The following is a 14,206-nucleotide window of genomic DNA, read 5'->3' on the forward strand; positions in this document are numbered from 1 at the left end:
AATTATCTGGGATAGTTAAGTGACTTATCCAGCGTCATCCAGCTAGTTTGCATCAGAGACTGATCTTGACCCTTGTTCTTCCTAATTCCAAAGCTGGACTGCAAGCTTCTTCTCCAATGATCTCTCCATATTTTTTTTTCCATCTCAATAAGCATATTAGTGCAAGTATTCTAGTGAACAAAAGGGCAATCTGTCCTGGGTAAGGAATTGTCTCAAGTAACAATGGGAAACTTTCATAATATATATTATCTATTTTTACACACTTTTATACAATACAATTGGGATGTAACTTCAAATATACAACCAGAGGTCATTATCAGGATAATATAATTCCCAGATCATAAGATTTGCTTTGCCCCTAAACTTTCAGATGGTGTCATGACATTTAAAATATCTGTTTAGGGAAAACCTACTGAGTTTACCTGATGCTCATAAGGCTTTTATTTGCAAGAACTATCCCAAGTGGTAATTTAAAGCCCATTTCTTCAGTTCAAAGACTCTGTTAAGAATAGTAGTTGGCATCAATAACACTTACCTCTATTTGTGGAGTACAGGCTATGCAGCCATAATAAGTTAAGAATCATAGTATAGTTACTTTAAACAATGAAGTGAGTGGAATTTATGTGACAAAGGTTGACTCTGATGAGGCTTTTGTTGAAGGTTCCTTTATAAAATGAGAATGGAAAGCGTGGGAGAGAGTTTTTCATGAAATTAAATTTTACATCAGTCATTGTAAAGAGTTAGGTGCTGCCCCCAAACTGCAAACCAAATCCTGGGTCCCACAAAGTACTTAACTTTTCATCAAGGTCCCAGGAGACCTGGATTCAAATCATTTACAAGCACTGAATCGCTCAAAAGTCAAGATCCTTTTCAAATATGGAAAATTCACAATGCACCTGGGAATTGTATGAACCTCTCATGGGTGCTGAAAAGAAAGGAGAGGGCTGGGGAATTCACCACCGGACAGAAAAATGGCTCCAGAGGGACGTTGGCATGGCAAGCACATGACCCAACAGAGAAGGGCGATGTGAAAACGAAACCCCCAGAATGGTAACAATGACAACAACAAAGATTCTCTCATAACCTGTTTTGTCAGAGCTGGTATTGATGGCATTGGTAGTGATGGAGGTGAAGGTAGTCTTTGCGCTGTCCTTGGCAGGTACAGATTTCTGTTTATTTTTCATGGCTTCCAGTGCTTTGAGCTTCTTGGCATGTTTAGTGCCTTTGTAGTGGGCCGCAGCCTGGCTCTACAAAGGAGAACAAAATGAACCATGCAATCAGGCTCATTTCTAAACTGGCATTCTCTGTATTGGTACAAATACAGATGACCTTTCAATAACGGGTACCATCCATGCTCTTTCTGACAATGATCAAGTGGTTAGCACTCTTCAGAATGATGCCTAGTAATTAATAGACTTGGGTTCTTAAAAACCCCAGGCCAGAAATGATTGAATTGGATGAAACCTAAAAACAATCACATCCTATCACATCATTGAACAATTTTTTATGGTATGAAGAATATCACATTGGCACATGGGAATGTTGCCTCCATTCCACCATATTGCTTGTCTCCCTAAGATTTAAACAAGGAGAATAATGAATTGTCCATCTGGTTCATTTGCTCAGAAAATGCATCCACAACAATCACTGAATGTATTACTAACAGAGGAGTTGCCAAAACTGTTTATGAGTAGGAGCTCATAGCTAACAAGGGAAGGGAGTATTCTACAGATACATGGTCAGTTGTAAGAGTTTAGGAAAAAATATGGCATCTACATTCTAATGTTGGGGAAAACTGTTCACCTTTAAAAAGAATAATCATTTAATCCTGCTACCTTCTGAAAGGAGCCAGTAAAATTCAAGGCTAAGGACATTCTTTCAAATCATGAACCTCAGAGACTCTGACCTATTGCCAAGGGCTCCTGATATTCTGACTAACAAATGGACACCATAGGGGCAAAATCTTTTATTTCTGCTTTTGAAGGGATTTTTTTTTCCTTCTCTAGACTTTTTCAACAATGCATGTATCCTTTCTCTTTTATTTTATCCACATCTGAGAAAATATATATTAGGAAGACCTTTAAAAATACAAATTCTTCTTTTCATGCTACTTTTCTCCCATTGTTTAGAGAAGGTTAAGAACACAAAGCCTGGGAGTATGGGCTGGAGTGATAGGTTGCTCTAAGGACTGCTTAGGTACCTTCCAATTTTGAGATGCCGAAATAGCTGGAAATTCTCAAAATTTCAGATCCTACATAACGGTATCTAATGCAAAAATACCTCCCTAAGTCTGGAGGCCTATGATGCCCCATTAAGTACACATTATCACTCTTTTTGTTGAAGATATAATTGTTTTAAATTTAAGTTTTGTCCTTATCTTTATTACTTCTTCTTTCTTCACTCCATTCTTTCTTCCTTGAAGGTCAAGAGGAAAAAAAAAAAACAATCTAATACAAGGTTTGGAGTAGAAATGATTGAGATAATTGAGTTACAAAGACTTAACAGATCACAAAACTCTATGGATGATGGAAAAAGCCACTGTGCCCTACCATCCTGAAGTCTCATTTATCACTGAGCATTCATGAAAAAGTAAATATCAGCATTCTCTTTGTCTTGCACAGAGTAGCGATTAATGTTGAATTGAACTGAGCAAGGAGTAAGGAAAACTAGTAAATATATTGTTAAGAATAGTCACCCAGCTTCACTCAGTTTTTAAAGTAATTTCTGTTCTAATAAACATTCAGAAACAATCTTCCATATAGCTACTGTAAAAGTGTATTTATTAATCTTAAAATAAGTAATCTATTATTTAAGGTGCATCATTCTGACTGGCCAAAACATGTGGTTTTGAAATTCAAGTACCAGGTACCCTTATTGAAAGAACACTGGACAGTGAAGTTATTAGAAACAACTTAAACAGATAGCACAGTCATGCATCATTTACACATTTTCAAGGACACATAACACTGAGACATACCGTAAACCAAAGAAAAAAAAAACCCAAAAAACAAGAAGTTAACTGATGCTATAGTTAAAGAAACAATGTTTTATTAGCATGATCATGCAATATATATTTCCTTTTGATAAAAAAAAATGTTTGTTTTGTCACTCCCACCAAGCAATAACCATTTGCTTTAATGTTACTCTTTTTTTTTACTCTTTCTTTTGTCTTTTTTTGAGATCGGGTGTCCCTATCCCACCAAGACTGAAAATAGAGTAGCCACTCGCAAGCCTGATCCCACTACTGAACATCACAGATATTCTGAGCTGTTGCATTTCCACCCTTGGGCCAGCTTAGGCTTCCTTGATATAAGTATATGAGTCACTATGCCTCCCCAAACTTTTTTTTAATTTAATTTATTTCATTCTGAACTTAAAGAACTAAAATAGGCATTTCCATAACATATTAGAGGAAAAAAAGCTTGCACATGAAATTACAAACCCATTACGTACAACTTGCTGTTGCTTTTGAATATATAAAAGTTAACATGTAATTTTCTTTTCCCCCTTTCTTTCTTCCATCCTTCTCACCCTAGAGAGAGTTAGCATTAGACACAAATATGTAGGTATATGTAAAACTGTACTATACATACTTCTATTTATCAGTTCTTTATCTTGATGAAGATAGCATCTTCCTTCATAGGTCCTTTGTAGTTAATTTGGGTACTTATGACACTCAAAATGACTTAGTTGCTCAAAGGTTTTTTGTTTGTTTATTTGTAAACTAGTTAAGCTTTTTAAGGGTAACTATACATATTCAATTAAATTATTTGATAGGCAACAGTGTCTTATCAACTGCATTTTCATCTTTAAAAATTAAATCGCCCCACCCTCCATTCTTTCCCTGTCCTCAAAGGGGAAAGATGAACTTTTTAGCATCCTAAGATTGGGAAGAAGGGGTGAAGATGGATAGATAGTTAATTTAATTCATGTGGGAAATTTCTAAGCTCAGAATCTAATTTACCCATTTAAATTATTACAAATAAGAAAGACATAGCATAGATTTGTATGTATGTGAAATGACAGATACAATAAGATAGACTTTAATATCTTTATATGGAATCTAGGAGGTACAAATGGATAGAGGGCTAGAACAGGAGTCAGGAAGACCTGAATTCAAATCCGAACTCGAAGACCTAGTAACTGTGTGACCCTGGGCAACTCACTTAACCCTGTTTGCTTGAGTTTCCTTATCTATACAATGAAAAATCACTCTTTGCCAAGAACATCCGAAATGGGGTCATGAAGAATTAGACATGACCAAATATATCCTCCTAGGCCCCAGATAGTATGGTTTCCACAGTCAAAGAACTCCCTGTATCAACTGATATAGACTGCCTTACACCTTACACCTTAGTAGCCTATTTATATACATGTTTATGTGCTTCAGAATCATTATGTGGAGTCTAACTTTCCGGCATTGACTCTGCCGATGCAGTCATGCCACTACTTATAGGAAAGGCCTTCACTAGGCTGAGCACAAAGGCCTTCCCACCTTCTGCAAGAGGCCTTTCCCATATACCCCTCTGTTTACACTCCTGAGATGACCTCTGTTTACACATACATATCTCATATGTACATGGCTGTTTGTCTGCTGTCCTCCCTATTAGAATGGGATCTCCTTGAGGGTAGACACTCTGCAATTATCTCTGTTTTCCTGCCATTTAGCATGAGGCCTGACACATGGCCAGCACTTAATAAATGCTCTTTACCAATTGCCCAATTTAGTAGAACCTACTAGAAGTCATACTCCACTGTTTTGTTGACTGAAAATCAGGGACCATTTCTCCAGAGGGACTGGGTAGGAATATGAATAGAGTCTGCACATCCATACCAGTGATGTCACGAGCAGGGTCAAATAGAGCACTCTTTCAGAGTTTCAACAGGAGGCCAGGGTGCTTCTCCCTTGGGAGAGACTTCTCTTCTCTGTAGTGACTTTTTCCCCTATGCCTCATTTCTTGACCCTCACACAGCACCAGTGGCAATCAATAATCCTTCCATGAAACTGAATCACTCCCATAGTCAGAATATCCTCTGTCCTGTAGCCAGTTTCTCCCTGTTCTCTACTAATTTTGCCCCAAGGGGAAAATATCTAGTTACAGTTTACTTTATACCAATAGTCTACTTGTATCACTCAAATAGTTGCCCAGTTTTCTAGTTAACCTGGTTTAGAAAGTCATAGATCATGCTTCAATTATTTTCATAGAATTGTATGTGATGGACTCACTGTAGAGTTCCAGGAGAGGGAGAGATTAATATCATCTCACTTGTCTCAGAAGCATCTGAAAAAGCCACAGCGAATTAGACAGACTAAATCTTTCAGTCATATCTGATCTTGCTGTGGCCATAGAAAAGAAAGTCTCAGTCCAAGCATGGCTCCTTCTGTGAGTTCCGGAAAGGAACAACTTGAGGGAAGCATCTTCCCTGGCTTAAACAGCCCCTACTTCTTAGGGAATAAGGAGCCAAAGTAGACTGTGGCATGGTCCATCTTCCCGAGGATCATTTCCTGTGCTTTATGAGGAAGGTTTCATGTCAAGGTCTTCCTGGAAAACTGGGAACCATTGCATAAAAATATGTATGTATGTATGTGTGCATATAGAACTAGACACACTTAGATCTATGTGTCTAGATATATCTGCATGTACATTTCAAAGGAAAAATAAAAGGAAACACACCCCCTGCTCTATTAGAACACATTTTAGGGCTCCCTGTTCTGAAAAAACAATATATCATCAGACAGCCGCAATGATTACATCATGATTATAAGAATAGGATAAAGAAGAATCTACTGTTTTCAGCTAAAAAGACAGTCGGTGAAAAAGAAAAGGTCATTCTCACTGACCTTGAAATATCAAATGAAAATCTAAAGCAGAATGAAGAGCAGCTGCAAAGGCAAGGACCAGTACTGCACTTTGTTGTACATCCCTGTGAAATACGAGGGAACCTTCTACAATGTCGCTGGAGCTAATGGGTCAATGGTACAATCTGATTTTTTAAATCTTAAATATTAAACTGTGATTTTGGGGAGATAATTCTAGTTCAAACAAAGTGAAACTCAAACTCCACTGATGATTAACTGTGTATATCCTCTGAGAACTAGGTCATTTGTTCTCATCTCTCGGATCAACAGTTTCTTTCTGAATCACTCTTATCTATCTAGTGGGGCCAACATGACACTCAGTATAAGGTTACCACAATATTCCACAATCACAGTACAGTTTGATTTGACTCTGTATGTGATGTCTTGAGGACCTTTTAAAAAAAAAAAACTTGGAACTACTAGATACTAACAGCATCTCTGACTCCATTTACCAATTTGCTTTATTGCAATGTGAATTCCAAATAGAAAATGTAGCAGTTTCTTGTCATAGACAGCTTGACCCATGTGAAAAACAACAGTACATGAAGACAAAAAAAAAAAACCAGAGAACAAGAAATTGAATGTGGGATATAAACGCATTTTTTTCTTCTAGAAATATTATGATGGAATACATTGATTAAAAATAGGTTATATCTAGAAGTTACCCTCCAACAACAGCAACAAAAAAAATCGAGCTAGAGCTAATTTCAATAAAAACAATATATATTAGTTAAATGTAAGAATTTGTAGATAAAATAAATCTTATATAATCTCATCATATAATATAGATATAGGCCACATATGAATTATATTAGTTAAATATTAGAATCTCACAAAATATAAGAATTACCTCTCTTAGTGTAAGTTGGTATTCATTGGTAGTCTTTGGGAGATTCTGGGGGAGGAAATGAAACTCATGAAACATGATACTCTATTCAGGAAACCTCAACTAGCTTTAAAGACAAACTTGCTACATATTATGCTCTAAGAAATATTGATAATAATGCCAAAATATTAAAAAAAAACAGATTCTTCCTTTCACCCCATTTTTCTACAAGCTTTTAGAGGCACAGGGCATCTGTCATGTTTCTCTTTTTTTTCTAATAATATTTGTTTCATAAAAAAAAGGCTTTATTTCCTAGTCACCTAATACAGTAGACAATTTTCATTCACAAATTTTTTGTACTTGGAGTATTCGGGTTTTTAGGTCCATAAATTACTGGAAACTAAATTTAAAATGATAATTTTTATGGTTATATGTAATTTACAGCTGTAACCCTAAGCAAATTCACCAGTTTCCCTTAGGAACAATGAAAAATATTCCATAAACATGTTCATGAATCCATTTACAGGGGAAAGAAACATAAATGAAATTCCAAGGATAAGGAGGAAGACTTTAATGAGTCTTCATTATTACCAGTTTCATATTTTGATGTTTCTCATCACTCTATTTTTGAATTAAAGATTTACCTTAATAGACCAAAATGTTCTTTTAAACTGCTAAGGCATTCCATTGTTTATGAATAAGATGTGATGAACTGGGGTCAGGCTGAGAGAACAGTGCAAAAAAAAAAGTAATATTTCATCCCCACTGTCTAAAATTGACTAGAGCTGAAGGGTATCTAATCCATTAACTGGAGCTGTATGAAACTGATTCTTAGGCATACAGACTTTCCTTGTTCCTATTCAACTTTGGGTGCCTCCTTAAAGCTTATAAAAAAGGAACCTTATCTGGCAGACAAGTCAAGATAATTTGAAATTCCATTCTCATAAATAAAACAAGATCTTTTTTTTTTTTCTTTTTGTTCCCACCCCATTCAGTAAAAGAAATTCAAACGCTTAGAGAATCCGAGTTATAAGTAACTTGCCTTCACTGGTAAAGGCATTTTCAACCCATGGACTTGTGTTGAGCAATGGAATCAGCCGTGAATCTGATAAGTTAATTACCCTTTTCACATTATGAATCCTACAATAACACAACCCATGTAGCTAACTTAATAACCTGTTTCAACTCGGGAAGCCAGCATGTAATTAGATGACCTAAGAGTGATGAAAACTGGAAACTCTCACCCATTTTCAACTATTCCTCATGACAAATAACACCCAATTAAGAGTGATCTTTCCAAGACCAATGATTGGTGATTCATTTTGGATGTATCTTTGTTTGGCACAGGATAATATATTCATGGACTCAAGATGAAATTCTACCTCCCATCAACTAATAAGCATTTATTAAGAACCAACAATGAAAAAAGAGGCTTTAAGCAAACACAAATGTTACAAGGTTCAAAAAGGATGCAACCCATGGTTTCTGCCAAGTAAGGATAGGATCTGAATGTTTCCTGTAAAACAGTTATCTTCAAATTTGACTTTGCAAAGTATCATTTGCCCTGATTGGATAGGAGCCAAAGTACTCACCTGCCCAAACCATCTCTGACCACCTAAACATTCCAGAGTGCCCAGTCATGAAAAATTAAATTCTCTGTTTCTCTGCATTGATAAAATGAGGGAAGTTGAGTGGGTGAGACGAGCTAATTGGAGTGTTTTCACCTGGTCCTTGTTGCCAAGGAAACCAGTGGTGTTTGAGTATATTCCAAACAGCTGTCTCAGTGAGTACCAGAGTGGGGAACTGTGATTGGATCATAAATACACAAGAGAAAAAAAGGAGTCAAAAGTTGTCTTTAGAAGAGTGTGACTGAAAGCTAAGCTAACAAAAAGCAATGAAATGGTTAAGAACTTATTCCATTAATGGGTTTGGGAAAATTTGGTCAGTAGAAGAATCAAAGTTGTTTTAAATTCAAGAGATTGTAATGAACAAGCATTTATTAAGCACCAACCAGGTTTCTTAGCTGTATTCCTACACAGGCATACAAAAATAAAAATCAAAAAAAGCCTGTCCTCAGTGATCTTACATTCTACTATTACATACAAGGAATTGAATGTCTGAGGTCTCATTGTTCACTCTGGTTTCTTACCCATAATCATAATAATGATAATAATAATAATAAGTGGGTGGTACACTTCATAGATTTGTGATAACATGCAAGACATTTGCCTTCTCTTGTCCTTGATTTCCTCCTCCATGAAATGGGGCTAGCCATACCTCCTGACTCAAACCCCTCATTGCCCCTATTAAACAATAGAATGTAACCTCCTTATGAACAGGCATTTCATTTCTATCATTGTGTTCCTGCTACTAATACGATGCTTGGCACAAAATAGATGCTTAATAAATTGAATTGAGGAAGAAATTAAAATATTGCTTCCATAGTAATCCTCTCGTAAATTAAAAGCTCCTTTGGGATTGACTACCTTAGTTGAGAAATGTTACTTTTTTATCATTTATATTAGTGCATATAATGATAACTGGCTTTACCTAAGGAATCAGATTGTGTGCTGAGCTCAGTTTTACTTTCTGTCATTTCATGGCAGTTCTCCTTGTATGTCAAAAGCACTTCAGGGAATTTTTTTATGGGCCTTAAAGCATCTGCCACAAACACAAAACACTGTTTTAGTGATATGATGAAGCTTATCAAAAGCAAATAATCCTATTTATAAAAAGGAACTTTCTTTAGGTCAAATTTGTCAAAGGGATACTATGGAGTTTTATTTATTTTTCAAATGTTAATAAATAAATACCATTTACTTTTCAAAGGAGGAAAAAATGAATTATTCTGATAACTATGTATTTTAGAATTTATTATTTTATGAATGACCTCTCATAAATATTGAAGAACTCTACTAGCTGCATATGTAAAGAACTGGCTTTATGAAACATTTAATTTTCTCAGGCCACAAGAATAGCACAAAAAAAATAAATTACCTCTTCAGTTCAGATCTCTAAAATGTTTTTCTTCAAGATTCAGGCACAATTAAAAATGCCTTTTCCAAATACTAGCATATGGATTTGGCGTGACCATTCAGAGCAAGAAATGAACTGGAATCCCAATGGAAGTCAATACCATGACCAGGGGCCTTAAAAAGCTAAAGTGAGCCTAGACCATATTGGTAGATTTTCGAGAATGAGATATTTTCTTCTGTCCTTAGCTCATACCAAGTTAGATAACCATTGGAATATTGTGTTCAGTTCTGCGATCTACATTCTAGTGAATTCACAAGTGGCAACATAGAGGTCAGTGTTTTCACTAGAGCCTTTCTCTTTAATTATTTCCCACATGGCCTGTATGAGTAATCCCATTACTTACTCTTTGTCTCTCCCAATAGGCAGAGGCTACCTTTGCCCATCATTTGTATTCACAAAGTTTAGCATAAAATCTGACACAAGCTTTTGAATTAACTGACTGATAGACTTGATGTACAGTGCCATACAAGGATCAGCAAAAGGAAGAAGGGATGTATACTCTAGAGAAGGGAAGACTTAAGGACTCTCAAATTGAAGACAAAGTATAACCATTTTTACTTGAATTTGTTTTTCTTGAACCCATGTCATGGAAGTATAAATATCTGGAAGTTTGAGAGAACCAGATTTTCATACAATAGAAGATTTCCCAACAATTCAGGTAGTCAAGTTGAACATATTGCTTTATTGTGTAGTAAGTATGCCATAACTGGAAGCCTTCAAGAGGATGGAACACTACTCATCAAGGATGTTGTGAAGTTTACAACTCAAGTATAGTAAAACTAGAGCTTTCTTCAAATTCTGATGGTCTTTGCATCTATAAAGGCATTTTACCCAGAAATGAATAAGGAAAGATACATTTACTTATAATTTCCCTAGACAGTAACAAAATACAGGTAAATTCCAGAAACTTTGTACTTCCTCATATGAAGGAATACAAATTAGTATAATTAAATGAGAATTTATGTGAAATATTGGAAAAGATGGAATTGACACAATGGAGAACATCATCTAACATTGAGACAAAAAAGAATGTAGCCTAAATATTTATGCCCCTCCTTATTGCTAGCAATAATATTAATGATAAAATAGTGTGAATATGCTTGTAACCAGTCACTCAAAAGTTATTTTTAACTTAAAAAACCTATCTAAAACATTAGTTTATGGGGAAAAATAAATTCCCATTCTTAATCTCTACTATGACATTAGGCAACATTGGTTGTTCTCACATTTTTAAAAAGTCATTTGAAAATGGCTCATACTCCATACCCATTGAATTCGCTCGGAGGCATCTAAGACAGGGAGATTGATGCTAAAAATAAAACAAAGCAAAAACCCACTGAAGTATTTATAGCAGCACTTTTTGTAGCAACAATGGACCAAAAAACAAAATAGATGCCCATCCATTGAAGAACACCTACATAAGTCATGGTACACGAGGGCAAGGGAATATTATGTTGTAAGAGTGAATATGAGAGGAACATAGATTCATGGTTAGAATAGTGAATAAATTCAGAAGGATCTGGGTGCAAATCCTACTGTAAATATTTACTAGTTGTGTGACAGACATTGTTGTCTCAGTTTCCTAACTTGAAAAATAAGGGTGTTTGTTTGTGAAGAGACAGGTGGCCCCTAAGGTCCCTCTGAGTTCTGAATCTGCTATCATAGGGAGGAAAATGGACACAGAGAAGCAAGGGAAGACTTATGAACTGATACAAAGTGAAGCAATCATAACCATGTTCACAATGCATATTCACAATCATTCCATATACACAATGACAACAATGCAAACAGAAAGAGCGATATAATAATAAAAAAAAACCCTGAATGTTGAGAAATTAAAATGATCAAGTTTGGCCCCAAAGAAAATATAGGAGGAACTATTTCTCCCTTCTTTGAGAAGGTCTAGAGGCACAAAGCATTTAGAAGATTGTAAATGATGTAAGATTTTTTATTTGTTCCCTAATTTTGTGATTCTTTATCTTTTTATTAATATTTATTTATTATCTTTTATTAATGTCTTTTTATTATTTACTATGGGAATAGTTTTATGCAAGGGAGGAGAGATAAGATATGTTCGGCAGTGAAGGTAATATAACAAAAAAAAAGAAAACAACTTTTTTCTATTTTTTATTTTATTTTATTTTTTGGAATATTTCAAATTTATTTTTTTCTGATTTACATCGTTCATTTCCACCAGATTTTGAGTTACAATTTTTGTCCCCATTTTCCCCTACCTAAAACCCCAAAATAGCAATCCCACAGGATATCCCCTCCTCCAATCTGCTCTCTCCCATATTTTCTCCCATACCCCTTTTGACTTTTCCAGTAGGGCATGGTGGATCTCTATGCCCCAATGCCTGTATATCTTATTTCCCAATTACATATAAAATAGTATTAATAATAGTATATATATACATATATATATATATATATATTTTAAACCTTTGATTTTAAAACTTTGAATTCCAGATTCATTCCCTTCCTCCCTTGTCACCTACCCCTACTGGGAAGATAAGCAGGTCAATATAGGTTGTACATGTGGGGCTAATGCAAAACAATAACATAGCAGATATATTGTGAAAGACTGACTATATTTCCCTCCCTCCTATCCCAGTCCCACTTGTTCTATTCTCTACTTTGATTTTGTCCCTTTTCAAAAGTGGGTCCTTCCAACTTCCCTTCCCTTTGCCCTCCCTTCCATCATCCTCTCTCTCATTCCCTCCTCCCCTACTCTCCTGTAGCATGAAATACCCTATTTAGTGTGTATTTCATTCCCTACCCAAGCCAAATTCAATGGGAACAGAGTTTACCCATTCCCCTTTGCCTTCCTATTCTTCCCTTCCATTGTAACCATTTCCCTTTGCCTCTTCCATATGAGATAGTTTACCCTATTCTGTTTCTCCCCATCTCCTCTCATTATATTCCTCTCTCATCTTTTAATTTCACCTTTTAAGTGGTATCCCTTCCTGATAAATTGGTCCTGTGCCCTCAATCTATGTACACCTGTAAACATATATACACACATTCACATATGTATTCATATGCCCATATACCCTCATATATAGACATATATTTATTTCTATTCCCTTCAATTATTTTCATACTGACAAAAGTTTCATAAGTTACAATTATTATTTTCCCATGTAGGAATGTTAATAGTTCAACTTGGATAAGTTCCTTATGATTTATTTTCCCTGTTTACCTTCGCATGCTTCTCTTGCTTCTTGTACCTGAATGTCAAATTTTCTATTCAGCTCTTGTTTTTTCATCAAGAATGCTTGAAAGTCCTCTATTCCACTAAATAACCATATTTTCCCCTGAAACATGATACTCAGTTTTTCTCGGTCAGTGATTCTTGGTTTTAATCCCAGCTCCTTTGACCTCCCAAATATCACATTCTAAGACCTTCAATCCCTCAGTGTAAAAGCTGCCAGATTCTGGGTTATCCCGATTGTGTTTCCACAATATTCAAATTGTTTCTTCCTGGCTGCTTGTAATATTCTCTCCTTAATCTGGGAATTCCAGAACCTGGCTATAATATTGCTAGGAGTTTTCTTTTTGGGATCTTTTTCAGGAGGTGTTCGGTGGATTCTTTCAACCTCAATTTTGCCCTCTGGTTCTAAAACATCAGGGAAGTTTTCTTTGAGAACTTCCTGGAGGATGATTTCTAGGTTCTTACTTTGATCATGGCTTTCAGGTAGTCCAACAATTTTTAAATTATCTCTCCTGGATCTGTTTTCCAGGTCAGTGCTTTTTCCCATGAGATATTTCACATTGCCTTCTATTCTTTCATTTGTTTGGATCTGTTTAACAGCATCTTGATTTCTCATAAAATCATTAGCTTCCATTTGCTCCAATCTAATTCTGAAGTTATGCTTCTCCTCAGTGAGCTTTTGAGATTATATTTCCATCTGGCAAATTCGGCTTTTCAAGGCATTCTTCTCCTCAGTGCCTTTTTGAGCCTCTTTTGCCAATTGAGTTAAACTGTTTTTTAAAGTGTTATTTTCCGCAGTCAGGCTGTTGATATTCATTTCATAATTTTCTTGCATTGTTCTCATTTCTCTTCCCAATGTTTCCTCCACTTCTCTTATCTGATTCTTAAGGTCCTCTATGGCCTGTAACCAGCTTGTATTTTCCTTTGAAGTTTTTGTTGCACGAGTTCTGACTTCACTGTCTTACTCCTGTTCCATGCCTTGCTCCTTTTTGTTCCAAAATAGGAGTCTAATGTTGGAATCTTCTGTCTGCTTTGTTTCCTTTGCCTGCTCATGTTGCCCCTCAATTACTTGACTTTGGGGCTTTTTGCCACAGTAGGAGTCTGCCAATAGACAGGGGAGATTTTTTCCCAAACACTGGGGTTTTCTCAGCTGACAGAGATATTAGATGGGTGCGCTCTCTGAGGCTTCCATGCACTCTGGCAAGTTGGTCATGCACACCAGGACCTCCACTCTAGACTGCAATCCATATCCAAGCAGGTTAAAGCAAGA

General features: G+C 35.9%; 1 protein-coding gene across 6 annotated transcripts in view; it reads right to left on the reverse strand.

Annotated features, from left to right (window-relative positions):
• ZNF385D (zinc finger protein 385D) overlaps nt 1-14,206 on the reverse strand; it is a 361,566-nt gene that overhangs the window by 107,979 nt on the left and 239,381 nt on the right. For 4 of the 6 annotated variants that reach the window (XM_069088480.1, XM_069088474.1, XM_069088478.1 and 1 more), the window contains 2 exons: nt 6,711-6,755; nt 1,085-1,247 (listed from right to left, as the gene is read on the reverse strand). In XM_069088480.1, coding sequence (XP_068944581.1) covers nt 1,085-1,247; nt 6,711-6,755 — 208 coding nt within the window. The remainder of the gene's footprint in view (nt 1-1,084; nt 1,248-6,710; nt 6,756-14,206) is intronic. The other 2 variants (XM_069088477.1, XM_069088479.1) reach the window with 1 other exon arrangement.

Source organism: Petaurus breviceps, unplaced genomic scaffold (genome assembly GCF_028583685.1).
Source record: "Petaurus breviceps papuanus isolate PSGF00001 unplaced genomic scaffold, PetGlider_PUasm1.0 185, whole genome shotgun sequence".
Lineage (NCBI taxonomy): Eukaryota > Metazoa > Chordata > Mammalia > Diprotodontia > Petauridae > Petaurus > Petaurus breviceps.